Genomic DNA, 21,689 nt, shown 5'->3' with positions numbered 1-21,689 from the left:
AATTTTCACTTTTTATTCTAGGGAAAAATCTTGTTTGTTTTCGTTCTTTTCTGTTAAATAGCTGAAGGCCATATAGTCGTAACATTATGTTTTGTTTCAGTTTGTTTTACTTTCACCAGAAATATAAATATTGTCCTATTTATCATAAGAAAGATAATCCAGAGTGTCAGATTCGGAAGAACTTTATGGGAAACGGGTTCAGATGCATATTCTGTGCGTGCTCATCTTTCTGGGCGATGTTTCTGTGTATGTTTTCGATTTAACGTAGAGATATTCTGTGTTCGAGGACAATCAGCATAGAATTTTTGTAACAGTTATACTTGAAAGTGCTCAGACTTGATGCATTCCTTCACACTATGCATATTTCATAAGTAGTTCGACTGTTTTTCCTCCAGTTACAAATGCAATAAAAGTAACAGAGATCTGAGTGACGACCTAAAATGAATCAAGCTTTCGGAAGAAAACTGTTTGAATCAGAATTTTTTGTTTTGCCCACTCCTCCTACCCGCTTTCCCTCTCCTTTCCGGATTAATAACTGGTCTCACCAGAGCTGGAACAGTTCGGTGAAATCAATTACAGTGTCGTTTTCCTTTATCCAAATGGGCTGGTATTAGATCTATAACATTTCCCGAATACGAGGAGATCTTAATCTCGTCCAGATTTTCCCTTCTGTACATTATCACTTCGTTTTAATTTTAGCCAACTTCACACAGCTCATCGCCGTTCGTGGTGAAATCACAGTTTCATGGTTTTTCTTGCATATTGAGAAGATAGATCCCAAAGAAGTCGTGAAAAATGAGACAAGATTCCTACTATATAGGAACTGTATTAATTCCATACACTCGCATGTTTGGGGTTACTTCTCACTTGTTTGCTACAATTCGTATTTGTTCCACATCAATTTAGCGTATATTCTAGTAAACTTGCTCTTTCTCGTGACGAGTTGCATTGCCGGATGAGACAAAAATATGACATTGCTTAAATCTGGGACAAGAATGAAAGATTTTAATCCCAGATTGTTTTTTGTTTTTAACTTTTTGATTACAGGAGCCATCAATTGTGTTTTACCGATACATAAATGAGATTAGTCGTTAATACAGCTACTTTATAATTTTCTTATTTTCTCGTGTCATTTGCACAGAACTAGTACTTTAGAAAATATGCACCATTCCAACTGACCACGCACACTCTCTCTCTCTCTCTCTCTCTCTCTCTCTCTCTCTCTCTCTCTCGTTACTTTCAGATATAGCTCACTTAGTAATTGGACTGTAAATATCTATTGTCTACGTGCTTATGTGTATAATTTTGATAAATGGAGAGAAACCAGTAAGTTGGACAACTTATTTTCAATACATTTGCTTTGTATACATTTTCTCTATGGCATTAAAAGAAGGTTTGAACCAAAGAAGTTTATATGCATGTGTTTAAGTAGCTACCTAAACATAATCATAAATGTCTGTAGACAAACGTAATCTTATTTCGCCAGGGGCCCCTCGAGGTCTTCGTTTCACCCTCTATACAACAACAGGAGACCTAAATAGCCGCTTTTCCGTTACGAATGTTGATGCTAACGGGCTTGGCAACCAAAAGATGGTCAACAAACCGCTCATATTTCTTTTGCTCCCAGGACCGTACCGAAATCCCATTAGACTAAGTTTTATTGAGCCTTTCAATTGAAGTGAAAGAGCACTATTAATTGTTATTTCTTATAAAGATAAATGTCCTTGAGATGGCTTGATAAAGTCCGTTCCTTATCATAGGAAGAGGTGGTCCGTTCAGTCAAGCAACGCTGACTCAATTACCTAGGAGAAAATTAAAAATGATGACAATTGACAAATGGGCTTTTGTATGTGAATGTGAGCATTATCCGTAAAAAGCCTACATCCCATAAATATATGATGGGATAAATGTGGTGTTTTAATATCACTAAGAAAGAAAGAAAGAAAGAGAGAAAGAAAGAAAAAGAAAGAAAGAAAGAAAGTGTTTTAATATCACTAAGAAAGAAAGAAAGAAGGAAAGAAAGAAACAAACAAACAAAGAAAGAAAGAAAGAAAGGGAAGGAGGCCATAAATAGCTGCTACTAGTTCATCAAAGTTCATCACCTGGCAACATAAAAAGAGCATGTGAAGATTTTTCGTTTCTTCAGTTGAAACACTACTACAAACACAAATATTGCATCAATACCAACAAAACTGCACAGAAGTTACGTTATTCGTCTCGTTTGAAATTAGAGTTCAACTTGTGAAATATAACTACAATTCAAGTGTTGTTTTCCTTTTCGGAGTTACAATTGTTTATAATTCGATTATGTGTCTTCTTAAGGAACAATTTTCTGAAAAATTCACACACACACACACAGAGAGAGATCATATATATATATATATATATATATATATATATATATATATATATATATATATATATATATATATATATATATATATATATATATCGGTCGATATAATTCTAAATAAGTAAAAGCATAAATAGAAATTAAAATGTGTAATTTGGGGCATCTCATGAGTCCTGATTGCTGGAATATTTGTTGTACATATCAGCTATAAGTCATGTCTGGTTGAGTTAATACAAAATATGAGCTTATCTTTTCTTCGAAGTACTAGTATATGTCCTACACTCTCCATAAGTACTTAATTCAAATCTTAATTCAAATGGTACCGCTCCGGTGGCCTAGTAGTTAGAGCGTCCGCCTCGGATGCGGGAGGTCGTGGGTTTGATCACCGGCCGAATCATACCAAGACTTACAATAATGGTACTAACAGCTGCCTCGCTTGGCGCTCAGCATTAAGAGGTTAGTGTTAGGACTGGTAGGCCTGGTGTCAGGATAATGTGACTGGCTGAGATATCATTGTTTATATGCCTGCGGCATGATGCCCCATTGTTAGACATCACTATAAGCTGCCAATCTGCAGCTGTCTTAGTGAAAAGACTGAAATATTGTTAAAGCTACGTTAACAATCCAGCTATTAGTACCATTTTTGTAAGTCTTTGGTATGACTCGGCCGGGGATCGAACCCACGAACCTCCCGCATCCGAGGCGGACGTTCTAACCACTAGAACACCAGAGAGAGAGAGAGAGAGAGAGAGAGAGAGAGAGAGAGAGAGAGTGTGCAGTAAAAACAGTTCTGAAAGGAATAGTATCTACATTTTGAGTAACAATTAACATATTAAATATTGCTTCCTCTCAAACTTCATTAATATATAAGAAGGCCGCGATCTGATTGGGACGTTTTTAGCACTGCACAATTATGGTAGCTTAGTTGTTAACTTATTAGGAAACACAGGTTTGATACCCAAAACGACGTGAAGTTGCTTCGTCTATTTCCTTTAAATGTCGTAATGTAACTTACGGTTAAATTATGACCTTATTAAGAAGTTTTAGGCAACGTAATACAAAGTCAGAAGCTGAGATTAAAGACAAAGGAACGTGCCAACTTATTAGGCGTGAAATTGTTCAGGGTATGACAAACTGTAGGATATATTATTACAGCAACTTATATACCACACAAAGAAGCTATCTATTACATAGTGATTTAAACATATTGTTCCCAGCATTATCTTGAACACTAAAGAATGGTGCTCCTCTCTTCCAACTAAGTATGAAAATGTACAAACTTACACACCTGAACGGCGCTGAATGAAATCGAGTGTCTTTGTGCTACCTTATCGAAAAGGTGTAAATTATACCTACTTTACCCGATATTAACGGCGTGTTTATCCAATTGTACCCATTGCAATGGCGTGTTTCGAGACAGGTTTGATTGTCAATTCGATGCAAAGATGTAATCATGTTAAAAAAATTCTAAATAATTAAAGAGTATTCCGTTTCTTTCAATTCCACATTTGTTTGGTGTTAAATATAAAATTAATAATGGGAAATAAAAATTTGTCAAGGTAGTATTAATAATATCCTATATATATGTGTGTGATTTGCTCTTTCTCTAATATGTATACATTTACAACTAGTGAGGATAATATATTATAAATGACAATATTAGTGAGCAACGCATTATATTTCATTATCGTTTTAACATAATATCAGTGTATGGCATGCTGACGTCTATTTTGTTGTATTACATGCTAATTATGTCTATTTTTGTCCGATGTCCTGCTTTACTGTTTTTATTATTATTATTATTATTATTATTATTATTATTATTATTATTATTATTAAATACTGACCACTAAAGTGGCCTTGTGGTTAGAGAGTCCGCCTCGGATCGTGGGTTCGATCCCCGGCCGAGCCATATCAAAGACTTACAAAAATGGTACTAACAGGTGCCTCGCTTGGCAGTCACCATTAAGAGGTTATTGTTAGGAATGGTCGGCCTGGTGTCAGGATAATGTGACTGGGTGGGACATCGTGATATATGTGTGCGGCATGATGCCCCAGTGCTGGACATCACTATAAACTGCCACATTGCAGACATCGTAACGATATGACTGAAAAATTGTTAAAGCTATGTTAAAAATGCAAATCACATCACAAAGAAATATTAGTTTTTGTTTTATCAATACCTTCAATTTTAGTTCTTGGAATTCCTTCGAGAAACTGACAGGTATATTTATATTAGAATCACAAAATATTTTTTTAAAGTTATAAACACGAATATCTGTAATAAAAAGATGTGAAATATAGGGAATCATTATCATTTTCGTACTCGTGCCATCATCGTCATCATCATCTTCGTCAACAACAACATATTGCCCTTGTTTTATTGCGGCATTATTAAATATTTCCTTATTTTAAGTATACAAATTAGCCAATATATAATTTGTTTGATTTGAAGTCCACATCCTCCATGTTCAAATTATAAGAATGGATAAAGCATTTTGAGACACAGTACATACTCACACTGTACAAGAAAGCCTCTGGCAATCACGAACAATGAACAATGCAGTGAAAGTACTGTTCGTCATACTGCAATCTTTGCCTAGGATGCATGGATGTTCCAGTGTTGAAAAAGGTCGTACATGCTAGCTCTCAGTTACCATCCTCGACACAGGTGTTCTGTTATAATGCATGAAAACAACACCTTTGTTGGTCATTTGTAGATGGTGGTCTTGTGCGTGTTTAGAGACAGTAATTAAGAAAGTTTAATTTTGAGTATGCAGAAATTTCAAAGCAACCAACCTCAGTACAAAGAAATGAATTAATTTGTCGGGGTACTAAAAAGTAGTCAGTAATTACCAGATTTATGTATCTTTGTATGGTATCAGTAAACATGATTTAAAAAAAAAATTAACAAGTGCTTAATAAGAAGGAAAAAGCTGCTCAAAATGGAGAATGACTAAAAAGACATTTTGCATAAACAGTAGGTTGTACGACCATGTTATGAAATACTGCTGAAACTGTAAGCTTCATTGGCCTAACTTTAAAACGACTGTATTCAAAACATCTTTTATATATTCTGCAGCAGTGTTGTAGACTTTAATTCACAATAATATCGTAATCATTGTCAAACTCTCTTTGTTTAAGAACGTGCTGCACAAATCTCCTCTTTCAGATTATGAGATTATGAGATAGCTCAAACAAACGGAGATATCAAACTGGAGGCTTCCACTACCTTCCCATCTCCCTAACATACATGTATATCGTATGTATGTTTTAATCGTGTGTGTGTGTGTTAAAAATATAGCAAGTAATAGTTTTATTTGTACTTACATGCATATATTTTGTGGTTTTAATATTCTATTATTTCAGCAATATATGTAAGATTGGTTGATTCAGAACCAAATGTTTTAGCTTCAGGAAATAATAATAACAATAATAATAATAATAATAATAATAATAATATTATTATTATTATTATTATTATTATTATTATTATTATTATTATTATTATTATTATTGAATAAGGGGAACCTTATGAATGCATGATGGCAGCATATACCCGTTAGTTTATATCTCCTTATTATTCTGAAAAATTTTGCTTCGATTGATTTACATCAACAAATTTTTCACCAGCATGAGACTTTGGAAAACTTTCTTACACATCTATCCCTGCGAAAACTATTTTCGTTGCAGAACATGCACAGTGCAGTGCGAATTGGTAAATCACGAGATACTAACGACGCGAACATGTAGAATGTATTGCTTAGGCGAAAATTGAATGACGTTAAAAGATGACGTAGGACAAAAGTACTCACCATACCACATATCAACAGGCTGGTTTACATTTGTATTAAATCTTTGTCTTGGCCTGTTTCCAACTTAAAAACTTCCTCGATACTCGATTTATTTTATATGGATATACTTAAAGATGCACAGACACCTGTTAAGGGAATAATATTTTGAGTACAGTGCTGCCGGAAACAAGCCAAACTAGACGCAGTGGTATCATGTATTTATTTGTTGCTGTTTGAGAATAAAATCTCGAAATGTAGTATAAAGTTTCTTCCCCAAACAATCAAATTTTGAGGTTGAGATCGTCCATTTAGTACGCACGCATGGGGGAGGGGTTAATCCAAATGCATATGCTTGCGTATGGGAGTGTGTGTGTCTACTGATAATGTACGTATGCATAGAAAAAAAAAAGTGTGGGGGGGGGGCCTCGATAATAATTTGTCTAATACGTAACATGTTCGACTGGGTTCAGATGGCGTTTGAATTTTAGCGGACACTAGACAAACTTTTTAAAGTTACGCAGCTTTTTTCTTTGATGCAGCCGGGTATTCAACGTCGGTGGACTATCTGTTTTATTAAACACATTAATATTATTAATCCTTGATCGTGGATTAAATATAGGCCGTTCTATAGCATTCGGAGTGGGGGGGGACATCAAACGTACGTACGCAGGTGGGTTCTTTTTTATTGTTGTTGTTGGTTTTATTACAAAAAAAGTACGCATGTGGGGAGGGGCCAAGCTTTGGCAGATTTGTACGTACGTAGTAAATGGATGACCTCTATAGATATGAAATATACTGGCACAGGTGAGATCAGTCATTTTTGTCGTTGGTTATACTGATAAACACACAAACAGACGGGTGAAAACAAAATTATCAGTACCTGCTATCTCAGTATCTATGTGTTGGGGTGGGCGAATGATGGAGGAAGAAACCAAGTTCAACTAACAAAGGTTTTATTCATGAGAATTACGTCTATTCATGTCTGCACCCAATTTCACCTATAAGTCTTTATTTTTAAGTCTCGACTAAAGATATTTGATACGTCGACTTCAACTCAGACTTAACCTTTGTCCAATAAGATTTTAAGTCAGACTTAACCTTTGTCCAATGAGATTTTAAGTCAGACAATCTTTGTCCAATGAGATTTTAAGTCAGTCTTATCCTTAGTACATTAAAATTTTTAGTCTAACTTAACCTTTGTCTAATGATATTTTAAGTCACACTTAATCTTTGTCCAGTGAGAGTTTAAGTCAGAGGTAACCTATGTCCAATCAAATTTTCTGGAATAAAACTAATTTTAAGTCTTGACTTAAAGTCTGTTGTAGAAATACCAACCCTGAACTGGATCATACAGTAAAAACAGCAAAGCTGTTACTATAGCTGTCGAATCGGCATTGACAATACAGTCACGTTCTGCTTCCCAACTAGCGTGGTTGACAGATATTTTGTACAACTGTATATCCAGCTAAACGCGTATATATCAGTCTGCTGAAGTTGGAAGTGACTGCGAGTCAGGAAAATTACATTTTTGTTCCCTGTGACCAGAGCTTCTTCATGAATAAGATCAAAATGAATAGACTGAATTTACGTTAATATTACATATTTTCAAAGCTAAATATATTTAAAAACCATAATGTCTTTATAAAAAAAAATGTTTTAAACGAGGTCGTTACACGTTGGCTTTTTTACTTTTTTTTCCGATTGGCTAATTTTCTATAAGTTATTTCCGTGTTTTTAAAAGTTTATGAATTGTCATATGATTGCAATATTTGTGAGTCCCAGCCAGTATGATTGGAAAACAGTTCCAACTATAAGAATTTTTTTTTTTATGTTTCGGAAGAGTTAGTTGAAAAAGACACTCTGACATGAAGCATTTCCAGTCTTTTTATTGAGTGTAGTTACCTATACATGATAACTGCAAGAGTGCATCAGCAGACGTTTTATTATTTCTCATTAATTCTTTCTTTCCTTCCAATTTCTATCCTAGAACCACTTATATATCTTACCATAGGTAAAGGTGTAACAAACTCGAACGTTTCCTTTAATTGTGCTGAAAAATAAAAATTCTGCGAAACCTAGGTATGTCTCGATACAGCGATAGCTCTCTGATATTACGATATTTTCTTTGCGATACGATACATCACATCGCGAGATTGTATCGCGGTGCTTACGATACGATAAAACAAGAGCACCGTGAATGGCGCAATAAACCTTCACTCCGTGTGTAATACTCCTTCGTGAAGGCACTAGCTGGTTGGTTGACTGGACATTAATGACCAAAGAACCTAAATTACCTGGACATCTGGTCAAAGTATGCGGTCTTGTACGAAATATGATGTGCGAAAACCTGTATTTTCTAAATAGACGGATCATGACTATTACTTGCGCCATTTAGACATCATAATCTAAAGGTTTCTTGAACACCTTAAATGCAATCAGTTCACATACGTTGGACAAGGAACTTGCTCTAGATCAAAACTATTTTCCATCACTGTTTTTGTGTGAATCACAATGGCTTTGATCGTGTTCTTTTTGACCCTTAAATCAATAGCCCTTTTTCCAAACCTGCAGTGCAAAACCTCCACAAACCTCGATCAAGGTACATGGTCTAGAGCTAAATGTTTTTATGCAAGAAATATTTTTTTATTTTTTTTTCAGTCTTGGTGATCTTGACCTTTCATATTTGATCCCACAGTCAATAAGCTTCTTTCGAAACCAACTGAGAAGTCATCCGAAAACTTTGGTGACGGTACGTGGTCGAGAATTTAATTGTTTATGTGCATAAAACCATGTTTATTCTATTAGTTATGCTGATCTTTACCTTTTGACCCACAAAGTGGTACAAACCTCTTCCTTGCCCAAACCTCAAGACATCCACAAAGTCTGGTACAGGTCTATGAGGAAAAATTTGTTAATGTGCGGAAACGATTTTTTTTACCCTTTCAGTCCTTCTGCCCCCCCCCCCCCCGCAACATTAAGCTATCCATTTTTGGCGACGTTTGTGATGACGGGATATTTTTTTGAAGTACATTTTCTGCAGTTGTATCTACACTAACCAAGAAATGGAATGTACGGATCTGTATTGTCGCTTCTGCTCATGTGACACGAGTTAACACTCACATGCGACAAAACACTGCGATCAATTTAGTTTCGCTTTTAATGTCAAGAGAATGATATTTTCTCCATAACATACCTCCTGAAGACATGAAACTGTTCAACAGCCAACAGAAAGTGTTTGCCGTGCGCTACGTTCTTATCTTACCATTCGTATCGGGATATGCGTCGTATCATGATAAAAGGCGTCGATTCGCATAGATGTTTGTGTTTGCGTTTTGGTGATTTTTAACTTAGCTTTAAAAGTTTGAGTCACATCGGTACGATGTCTATAGTGTGGCAGTTAATAGTGATATCCAGCACTGGGGCACCATGACGCAGACATATACCATCATGTCCCACCCAATCATATTATCATGACACCTGGTCGTCTTGTTCTAACACTAAACTCTTAATGCTGAGCGCCGATTGAGGCAGCTCAAAGTACCATTTTTATGTCTTTGGTATGACTCGACCGGGATTCAAACATGCGACCTTCCGCATCCGAGACGAACGTTCTAACTACTTATGTCACCAGAGCGGTCTCGATATACATGGAATGAATAGACGACGGAACACAACACAGAGCAAGATATTTCCCAGGAGGAGTAATCAAACCCAGGCCACATGTGGCTGATGGAGCTTTACCAGAAGATTCTTTAGGATGGTTTCCCTTTTACCCGACAAACACAAAGCTGACATGGCTTAAATATGAGATAGAATAGGAATGAATCTGAACATATGTATCAACCATGATGAGAAATATTAGCAAACATGCTGCATGGGAAAGTATTTAAGCTCCCCACACATAATGAATAATGTAGACAACAAGTTGATACCCGATAAAATATAGGTACACCCTTTTGTGCTATAATACACGCGCTTAATTGCAAATAATTGTAGGTGCAAAGATCATACTTAAAGATAAGGTGCATGGCATCGGGGATTGTAAATTTTTACGGAGTTTAAAACCCGTTTAAGAATGAGAGACGATCTTTGTGCTGTTTTCTTCGAATCTTTCTCATAACACACGATTTCTACGACAGAGATGAAACTGTGTTACATTGCTACATTACCATGTGGATGATCTAGTTTATATGTTCATACTCTGCCAATATTGATATAAAAGTGCCTCATTTTCGGCTTATAATGCATTTTAGTCAATGTTGGTGTTACTTTTGTTATGATAATGATTTTTGTATCATAGCCTTCTTCTCATTTCTTGCTATGAGACGGAATTACTCATAAGTTAAGAAATGTCTTTGTCCATGTAGAGAGAGAGAGAGAGAGAGAGAGAGAGAGTTAAAGCTTTCTTAACAAAAGGTGCACTCATAACGGCGTAGATACGGCTACATCTTGGGGAATATGGCAAGCGGATGTACGGGATGCTGCAAGGAGGGACAGACTCCTGATTCTAAGCGAACGAACTTTATTTAATATATATATATATATATATATATATATATATATATATATATATATATATATATATATATATCTTGTATTTTTAAAATGCACGAAATACATGTAAGGTTACACTTTTCCTTCGAGCTTACCAACTCCATACATTTGTATCATTTCTGCATTTTTAGAATATAATACATATAGTTAAGTCTCGTCTTTTCCAATAATAATTACCATAAATATAAAAGAATATAAATTCTTTAAACAAATAAACATTCCATTAAACTATAATATCCAATAGAAGGAACTCAGAAAAATGATGCAAAAATATCAACTTTACCGTTAACAATCTCTAATATTAAAAAGTGCCTATTCTTTAAAGAAGTTTACGAACACAGACGATATTTACCTGCAAGGAGAAATAGACTCTGATTCTGAACGATCGAACTAATTCTGCGCAAGCTTGTTCTTAATTTATAAGCAATTTTTAACGTTTCCTCACGGACAAATATGGACATCGGTCAAAATGCTAGTGTTCGTTCATTTCGAATCAGAACGAGGCTCCCATTTATTCTCTACTGAATCGTCCATGTCTGAGTACGTCACCAGACTGCCAATTCTGCCGCATCAGCTTATTCGTTTCAGAAAACCTGTGAAGCTTATAGTTTACTCAAAGAGAATTTTAGGAGTCCGCTAGTTCAGCAACTTACACAACTTACCGAGTGTAGATTTTGTTGACTTTTCGATACAAGAGAAATGTATAGTGTAAGGGAGTTTTTCATTTGTTCATAAGGGCGCAATCTTTATTAAAATAGTATACGCTTGTAATAAAGAAATAAATGAAATTAATCTCAATATATTTTAGTAGAAAATTACTTTCAATATAATTTAATGAAAATGTACTTTTAATACAATTTAAAGAAAATGTCAATCTTGTTACTTTTACAAAAAAATTCTGTCCTAGTACATTGGAGACATTATCGTCCGTGCTGGTATTATACTTGGAGCAATCTGCCGATGCTTGTGCTACATTACGTTTATTTTTAGTAAATTCTGGTGTTTGAATAGGGGTATTTTTATCAGTACTTGTGTTATATTATGGACGTTATTCAAACTTTCATCATTTAAATAAAGAATAATTTAGGTGCCATGTATTAATAATACGGAAAAATCCACCCTTCATAGTATTAATGACATCAAAATCCACACTTCATAGTATGAATATGGAAAGATCGACCCGTCATAGTATTAATTACATATAAAATTCCACCCTTTATAGTACTAATTATATATCAAATTCCACCCTTCATAGTATTAACTGCATATTAAGTTCCACCCTTCATAGTATTAACTGCATATTAAATTCCACCCTTCATAGTATTAACTGCATATTAAGTTCCACTCTTCATAGTATTAACTGCATATTAAATTCCACCCTTCATAGTATTAACTGCATATTAAATTCTACCCTTCATCGCATCAATGATATGTCAAAATCCACCCTTCACAGTATGATTATGAAAAGATCTGCACGTCATGGTATTAATTACATATCAGATTCCACCATTGATAATATTAATAACAAATCAAAATCCACACTTCATAGTATTAATGCTATCACAAAATCCACCATTCAATGGACGATTATGGAAAAATCCACCCTTTATAGTATGAATATGGAAAAATCCACCCTTCATAGTACGAATATGGAGAAATCCACCCTTCATAGTATGAATATGGAAAAATCCACCCTTCATAGTATGAATATGGAGAAATCCACCCTTCATAGTATGAATATGGAAAAATCCACCCTTCATAGTATTAATGACAGATCAGTCAGGCTAGAACTTATTCACGTCGTCAACTGTAATGTTATTTCGAAATTATCAATTCGTTGAATGTTCATCTGACGACACATTTTTACCCAAATACCATTCAGTGACGCGCGACACTCATTCCGTCCTTGTTTCAGGTTCTAGATTTTGCAACGTTTTGAGAATATGCCTAAGTAACTTCATAGTATTAATGATATATCAAAATCCACCCTTCATAGTATTAATGCTATATCAAAATCCACCATTCATAGTATGAATATGGAAAGATCTACCCTTCATAGTGTTAATAACAAATAAAAATCCACCCTTCATGGTATTAATGATATATCAAAATCCACCATTCATAGTATGAATATGGAAAGATCTACCCTTCATAGTGTTAATAACAAATCAAAATCCACCCTTCATAGCATTAATGCTATATCAAAATCCACCATTCATAGTATGAATATGGAAAGATCTACCCTTCATAGTGTTAATAACAAATCAAAATCCACCCTTCATAGCATTAATGCTATATCAAAATCCACCATTCATAGTATGAATATGGAAAGATCTAACCTTCATAGTGTTAATAACAAATCAAAATCCACCCTTCATAGTATTAATGCTATATCAAAATCCACCATTCATAGTATGAATATGGAAAGATCTATCCTTCATAGTGTTAATAACAAATCAAAATCTACATTTCATAGTATTAATGATATATCAAAATCCACCATTCATAGTATGAATATGGAAAAATCCACCCTTCATAGTATTAATGCTATATCAAAATCCACCATTCATAGTATGAATATGGAAAGATCTACCCTTCATAGTGTTAATAACAAATCAAAATCCACATTTCATAGTATTAATGATATATCAAAATCCACCATTCATAGTATGAATATGGAAAGATCTACCCTTCATAGTGTTAATAACAAATCAAAATCCACCCTTCATAGTATTAATGCTATATCAAAATCCACCATTCACAGTATAAATATGGAAAGATCTAACCTTCATAGTGTTAATAACAAATCAAAATCCCCACTTCATAGTATTAATGCTATATCAAAATCCACCATTCATAGTACAAATATGGAAAGATCTACCCTTCATGGTATTAATAATAAAAAACATCAACATCAACCCTTCATAGTATTACTGCTATATAAAAATCCACCATTCATAGGACGATTATGAAAAAATCCACCCTTTATAGTACGAATATGGTAAAATCGACCCTTCACAGTATGAATATGGAAATATCCATCCTTTATAGTATGAATATGTAAAAATGCACCCTTCTTGGTATGAATATGGAAAAATCCATCCTTCATAGTATGAATGTGGAAAAATCCACCCTTCACAGTATGAATATGGCAAAATCCACTCTTCATATTATGAATATGGAAAAATCCACCCTTCATATTAATAATGTAGAAAAATCCACCCTTCATAGTATTAATGACAGATCAGTCAGGCTATAACTTATTCACATCGTCAACTGTAACGTTATTTCGAAATTATCAATTCGTTGAATGTTCATCTGACGATACATTTTTACCCAAATACCATTCAGTGACGCGCGACACTCATTCCGTCCTTGTTTCAGGTTCTAGATTTTGCAAGGTTTTGAGAATATGCCTAAGAACCTTTTTCAACAAAGTATTGTGGTCTACAAAATTTGGTGGAACTTATTCACAAATGATAGTCGGACTGGTGTCAGTTATTATTTCTATAACGAAACTGCTGACTTCGTTAATCAAAATGCAATTGATTGTTGTTGTTGAGTTTAATTATAGTGGCGTACGCACAATTGTGCATGTGCCACTTTTTTCTGACTGCACCGCAGTCTGCTAGTTGTTCCTGGGGAAGGGGATGGTGCCACCTCCCCCAGGCTTTTATGGATTCAAGGAACCCTGATAGTTTGGCCTCAATCTGTGGGTCCATAAAGGTCCCTACAGTTGAATGGCTGGCTGTCATTAGTGGGAAGGAGAGCTCGGGAACGGTCCTGCTTGCTTTACATCGCTGGTTTCTTGTTGCATTTGCCTGGTGTTTCTTCCGATTTTTTTGCGATGCAATTGATAGTGAACCGATGCTCAATACTATCATATTAGGTGAATATATGACATTCCACTCTGAGAATTCGGTTCTGGTGGTCCGACATATAGGTGATTTTCCCTATATAACATATTCTAATACAAAAATTATCTGAAATAAATTTAATTCAACTTTTATTTAAGGTTATTTTCACAGGAATACATCCTTGGTTTCTCGTAAAATGTCATGCGAACGAGTGTGCGAAATTAGATACACCCTTGCGACATGTTAATAGCACGATGCCATTGTCCACTTTGACAAAATTCGGTCTCTGTATATTCCAGCATTCGCCGTGGAAAGCGGAAAGCTATACAAGCTTAATTTCCAGTACCTATGATCGGAGAGTTAATTGTCAGTACGTATAGTAAACTCTCTCTCTCTCTCTCTCTCTCTCTCTCTCTCTCTCTCTCTCTCTCTATATATATATATATATATATATATATATATATATATATATATATATATATATATATGTATGTATGTATTCTCTGAGTATTTTATTTACGTATCCATATCATTTATTGTTAAGTACCAGACTTGTACAAAGTCACGCGAAGATACTTGTACAGTCAAAATTGAACTTGGCCTGCTGCCACGTTTTTATGCTGCTGGTGCTTGTTTATTTATTTTTCTTTTTAAAAAAATCCTACCCGTGATATTATCGCATCATGCAATACGGACACGACTCAAGTGCTCACCTTGATAATATATATCTACCCGGGATGACAACCAAATTAGGAAAGTACCGATTCGATACCGGGTCCTGTTTTCTCATTGATCTGTCCCGTAGTTGATTGGTGATTTTTTTTTCTTCTATCTGTTTCAAACGGTATATCTTTTGTTCCGTGTCTACGTGAGAATCTAGACTATCGTTTTACAACGGCCTTGGATGTACAAGGGAAGAAAGCGGGGTGAATTGTCGCTGATGAGATGTTGGGCAATTATAAACACTCGGTATCAACCGGGGAGCAAATCATCCTATGTCATGCTAGCTGATTAATAAAGCCTTTATATCGGCCTTTATTCAAAATTGTAAAGCAACTAAGGAGGCTTGGGCGATGAATGGATAGCAAGATTCCGTTACCTGTTCATGCTCGGGCACGACTGTTTTAATATATAGCTAACTTTAAATCATACATCATATTTACGCATACATATGTGATATTTATTACCAGCAGCAGTTCGGCTCCCTCGTTTGAACCATTAAAAATATATCATAAAGTTTATAACAGTCCCAGTTATTAGCAAACAGTTTCTTATAAATCATAGGACTTAAAGTTTTAAATTTCATAGCTCTGAAAATGTATTGAAGACGGGTTGATTGCATAGATGGTGGTCATTTAATAACACCTATCCCTTATCAGGAAGGTTCGCATGTTTTCCATAGTTAAAATTGAGTATAAAACAGTTTACTTTCTACACCTTTCTCGTTAAATGATAAACTGTCGTGCTTAATTTGTAATTTTTTTATGGTCATCTTTTTTAATACATGTCCTCCCTCAAACTTTTATCAGGTATGCCTACGATTCGCGGTCACACTTCCTGTTACTTTTGGCTCATAAATGTACATGACTGCCTCACCTGGCTTCCATCTTATGTAGGTGCATATAACGGTCTAAACTGCACCATGGGTCATAATGACGGTAAGCTCAGACTTTTCGTCCGTACAGGTTCAAGATAAGACCTCAACCATTCTTCCCTGAATCCCGTCTCGTACATGTACAGGAGAAGATGAGAACTTGAACCGGTTCCACATTTACCTGTATACTGTTAAAACTGTAAATAGGCAGGCAGAAAAGATCTGAAATAGTTGAGAAGCTTTTGGATCTCCTTTTGTCATATAGGTAGTTTGATACTTACCTATTGTTTCACCTTTGTAAGTAAAAGTAAGCAGGGAGGGTGCATAGAGGGAATTTTGGACTGATATATTTTGAAAAATGGAGGTCCAAATTTTTTAAAATTTACGTATACGCTTAATACTAGTATAGTTAGGGAGGGACAGATCCATGAGGTCAACCACCGTATCCTAAAACACACACACATACATACAGGCACTATATATATATATATATATATATATATATATATATATATATATATATATATATATATATATATATATATATATATAAGTGACTGAGTACATAAAGTTACTAGTTTGACTACATCGAGTGTTTTGTACATCATAACGATAATGTTACGTATCTACAAACAGATGTGTTACATGCAGTTTTCTACTTCAACGAATTACTTTTGCACAAATAGCAAGAGCCTGGGGCAAGCATTCTTTTCATTTCACCTTACTATAGAACGTAAGCTAATTACTTCGTCTGTTAATTACCCCCGTATTCTCCCCACTTCCATTCAGTGAGGAAGTAGTTGTGACAGAAGCACACCTGAGCGGTGGCCTGTACCTTTTCCCCACCGCGGAGCCCCAGGAGACATCAGGTACGCATGCTTAGCAAATCATCTCGGCCATAGTGAATCCAGCGTATAACAGCAGAGTCAGGCAGCGGCGACTAGCGGCTGCCTACACTTTTCACTCACCGCAGCATGTCGAGACGCAAGCAGGCCAACCCTCGCCCTCTCTCAGGTAAGAATTTGTTTTACGTTGTGTTTAAATTTGAGATTTATAGTTAAATGGATTAGTTTTAGTTAAAATGTAAACAGAGAAGTAAATGAGCATATCTTACTCCTTGAAGCTGCCTGATTCTGTTTCGAAAGTTGATAGACCTTGGTTCCCAGGTGACATTCTGATTTCAAGTTGTTGTCACAGGTGTTGAAGTACAGGTTCATACTTTTAGACCAGATAAATGAACCAGTTATATCTGTTATGATGTATTTATAATTCTGATGTTAACAAATTTGATACATTCGTTGAATCAGTGTACATACCGTTACCTGTTGTTACATTCATGTATATACACGATACATATCCTTTGATCTTACCGATGATCAATCAATCAATACCTTGTCTACTACTAGTCCACCAAATCTTGTGCCCTAGGGTTGCGGAATATAACATTCAGAACCTTAACTGGGTTTCAGCTGGGCAGAACTAAAAGTGTTCCAAACAAGGAAATACATTATATGCCTGTATCTCATCCATATTATTCAACTTCTAAAGTTTTACTACCCAGCCATAGTTAGTGTGTATGAACGAGGCTTTCTTCAATCATTTGTCTCCAGTCTTAATAATAATAATAATAATAACAACAATGACAACAACACTTGACAATATACAGTATAATTGATTTATCTCCATTTCGAAAGTTCATTACTTCTAAAGTCATTTAAAATTAAAGCATAAGTTAACATTTCTCACTTATTTATATACATACACTATTACATAAATTAAGGTGTAACCGCGTTGTGTCCTGTCACATTGAGTAAATACTAAGACAGACGTGCATGGCGTGGAGTCTGAGCGGTCTCGTGTTTTGAAAAACCGGTTTTAACAAGGTGAACAGCATCTCATTGCTCGGGCTCAGTTGTACCTAATTAGAATTACCATGAAATCGACACCAGGTAAAAAGGAAAAGAAAAGAAATAGAGCTGGATGCTGAATAAGATTAAATGTCGCTTAACGCGGACCAGTTTATCTCCATTTTCCCACCAGCTAATGGAATAGGCGGGACGTAAAGGCATGCGTGACGAGCTTAGCCGATACAACGACAGCATCCGCTTTACTTGGCGCAGAGATCTCGGAAGATAGTCCAAAACTGAAAGATGCAATTGTGCACTCGTGCGAGACTTGGCTACGTTAAATCGTTTGCCTCACCTGAGCATATCCTAACTGAGACGAATTCCCACAACTTTGCGGAAATGAATCAATCTTTTGTCATTTAAGAAGTTTCTGAAGCAAAAGATCAAAGCCCTAATCATTTTCATTCATAGTCGCCTGTATGTATGGGTTTTTTGCCCATGAGATGTTATGCATGCTTTGTGTATTGTATGTATGTATGTATGTATGTATGTATAACTATGGAGAGAGCGAGATAGAGAAAAGTATGCATTGGGATGTGGGTAATACGTTGACATCTTGGTGCTGCTGGGCTTTTATCGTCTGATTTTCAAACCTAGATGAATATGAAGATGACCGGATGACCTATTATCACCGCGTTGATACTGCTCAGTAGTATATTCAGCTTTTAAAACCCAGATGAGTATTATGAAACTCGACTGCTTACCGTGTTGACACTGCTCAGTCTTTGTGGCAACTTTATTCCATGCCGTGTAATCAGAGTTTACTCTGACTCTTCCAAACCCGTTTAAGATATTTGGACAGTTAGGTTGGAGTGGGAAAGGTCAGAGGAAACTCGGACAACTCACCGCGTTGACACTGCTCGGTCATTTTGTGGTAGCTTAACTCCGTGGTGCGGTGCTTACTTGGGTTAATCCTTTGAATCAATTTTCTTTGTATTGCTTATCACAACTTGCAATCAGTGGTCTCCAGCAAAAATGTGATGTTGAATACAGGTACTGAGGGTATGCAGGCCCGAAGACGTAATTGCATATTGTGTTCCCACCCTCTGGAATTTTTTCCTTTTAGCAGCAAGTGAATGTGGATAATTGATCAATAAGTAAATAGTTCCAGAGGGAGAAAAGTTAAACGCTCACGATGACGCCTGCTATATGGCCCTTCACTTACCCCGTTATTTTGTAGATATAGACTGCCAACGTATGCATGATATAAAAACGTATATCACTCCACCCCCACCCCCGAAAATTGTTTTTTCTTTTCTTTTTTGTTATATCATTAGAAGTACATTTTTATAAAGTGTTGATTGTTCTGATGAACATCGAGGGCAGTATGGATGATTGTTTTTTATAGCATTTTTGCACCGGCTACTGAACTTTTGCAGACTCCGTCAATTTTTGGAAGTTGGATAGGATGCAAACACATTCTTCCTTATTCTCTTCCTTCCTTTCTGACCTTTATAAAATAAAAAATTATATTGAATGTAGACGACGTTCTTGAGCAGAATATACCGCATGACGAAGTTACAGCGAACATTTCCACTAAATATCGACCAGTGTTAACCAAGAAGTGCGCAGAAAACGTGTGATAAACAGCCTAATTTAATCTAAAGATGCTTGCCCTTATATACTTGCTTATAAATCCATTTAAACTGGAGGAAAAAAAGCCAAAGATCCCGATCTTCGGTAGCATAACATGCTTGTAGATCAGGGTGTATGTTGTTTATTCTACTGACAACTTCTAACAAATTGCACGGATCCAGATCTGCTGGCGCGTTATCCGACGTGGGTGTTTGCGCTTTTTGTAGTTGGGCTCGTTTTATAAACGAGTTAGGACGGTATAAGAAATTAATCTTGTCCTGTACTTCATGGGAGACCTGCATAATGCAGGTACGTGTTAGAGTACCTTACCCGTATATGACAGCTCATAGCGTGAATGTCTGCATCCATCTCTAGTTTAGAGATAGGATATAGCTTTATTGGTGTTATTAACCATCTAAGTAAATCGAACGATAAGGGACTGGCATATTACCTACTTAAGAAGAGATTCCAGAATGCGTGTTTTGTTGTTGTTTCTTGTGTGGATGTGGGGGCGGGGGTCCATGGTGGTCCCATTGCCATCGATTGTACTAGAAATGAATTCCATAGATTCAGCAACATTTTCCAGGTCTGAAAATAGTGTACAACCAATGTATTACACGTAGTTTATTCTTTGAAATGGCGATCAGCTCTACCTAACCCAGAATTGTGAAAAGGGTACCATATATATATATACGAATCCAACTGCATACAGCATAAACCATCGGTACTTTATGTAGTTGGATATTACTTTGAACCGATTATATACGGTATTTCAGGGAGATACTGAGAAAGGTATCTTGCCCAATAAGGCTTTTGTGCTCTGTTTTTATTTGAGGGACTTAATGTGGTGTGTGTGTGTGTGTGTGTATGGTTTATAGGACGGTACATCAGTAGAGTCCTGGATAACATAGTACCCAATGAGTTAATGCGTTGCAAAAAAGGCAAAGCCGATGTAAAGAAGAAAAGGTAAAATCTTCAAAATGCAAAGCCATATTTTAAATATGTAAACTGAACCTTTCTAGAAAGTCTAATACCTTCTCAACTTGAACACCAGTGAGACCCATCCCGAAATATTGTTCCATTTTTCCCCCACTGATGCGATGCAGAAGGGCACCTCTGGCCTATTCTACATCTGTATCCGGGGATTGCCAATTTTAGTCTACTCGCCTGCACATACATAGAAAAAACAAATATATGGTTTATACGCACCCCCTCACCGTTTTTCTTGTGTAACTTTTGAAAGTTCGTTCGAAAGGATAAACGATAATATTTAGACACCACTGACTGAACTATTGTTATTTCTCCTCCCAGTCCGATAATCTTTATCTTTTTTCTTTACTTTTTTCAAACTTAGACTAGAACATATATAATTGAGCTGGGTTGCATCCGAGGTTGTTATTTACATAACATATCAATGATTATTTTGATCACTGAGTCACCCCTTTCACTACTGTTCGATAAAAATTTTGTTTGAGGAGCAAGACGAAAATGCTTAAATTGATTTTAGTTTCAAGTTTCCTCTAGACTAGCTTTACATGTTAGTGGGTCAGATAAGACTGTTGTCAATTTCCTTTGAATGATGTTTACCGACCTGTCTGTTGGATCAACTCGTCAAGATGCTTTATTGATCTGTAGCATCGGGGGATGAGAAATTGACATCTTCCTCAGGTTATCCCGGGAGAATGATCAATATTATCTACCTGAGACAGCGGGAGGGAAGAATGGACACAATGCTCAGAACTACCTTGATAACATGAACCGCGCACCTGTCAAGTTTACAGGGCCGATGCTGCCGGTTTCTCTTTAGATTTTGATACATCCTGCAATTCAAATTGGATCTCTATTTCTTGCCTCCTACTTTTTATCTTTTCAAGAGTGATCGATAAAGAAACGTTTGATGTGTGTTTATGCTGCATTATGTAACGGTATGTTGCACCATTTAAGATGAAAAGTAAACACTAAGAGGCTTCTATAAAAACATGCACACTTTAAGTAAACAGTTTAAACGAAATGCAATTATTAGAATTTTGAATTATGAAGTTGACATAAAAAAAA

General features: G+C 35.8%; 1 protein-coding gene and 1 long non-coding RNA gene across 5 annotated transcripts in view; one reads left to right on the top strand and one right to left on the bottom strand.

Annotated features, from left to right (window-relative positions):
* Positions 1-1,533: 1,533 nt before the first annotated feature.
* Positions 1,534-17,368, bottom strand: LOC149782955 (uncharacterized). Its single transcript, XR_016414479.1, has 3 exons — positions 17,267-17,368; positions 4,874-5,029; positions 1,534-1,802 (listed from the first exon to the last, which is right to left on the bottom strand). It is a non-coding gene; the product is annotated as an uncharacterized LOC149782955 (long non-coding RNA).
* Positions 17,034-21,689, top strand: part of LOC149782954 (ras-responsive element-binding protein 1-like) — a 98,884-nt gene continuing 94,228 nt past the window's right edge. For all 4 annotated transcript variants that reach the window (XM_089934511.1, XM_089934510.1, XM_089934509.1 and 1 more), the window contains exon 1: positions 17,034-17,166. In XM_089934511.1, coding sequence (XP_089790637.1) covers positions 17,127-17,166 — 40 coding nt within the window. In that variant the 5' untranslated portion in view covers positions 17,034-17,126. The remainder of the gene's footprint in view (positions 17,167-21,689) is intronic.

Source organism: Sinohyriopsis cumingii, chromosome 15, assembly GCF_028554795.1.
Source record: "Sinohyriopsis cumingii isolate HCF-2022 chromosome 15, ASM2855479v2, whole genome shotgun sequence".
In the NCBI taxonomy this organism is placed as follows: Eukaryota; Metazoa; Mollusca; class Bivalvia; order Unionida; family Unionidae; genus Sinohyriopsis; species Sinohyriopsis cumingii.
Note: the sequence above shows the minus strand (reverse complement) of the source record. Positions and strands in the feature narration are given on the sequence as shown.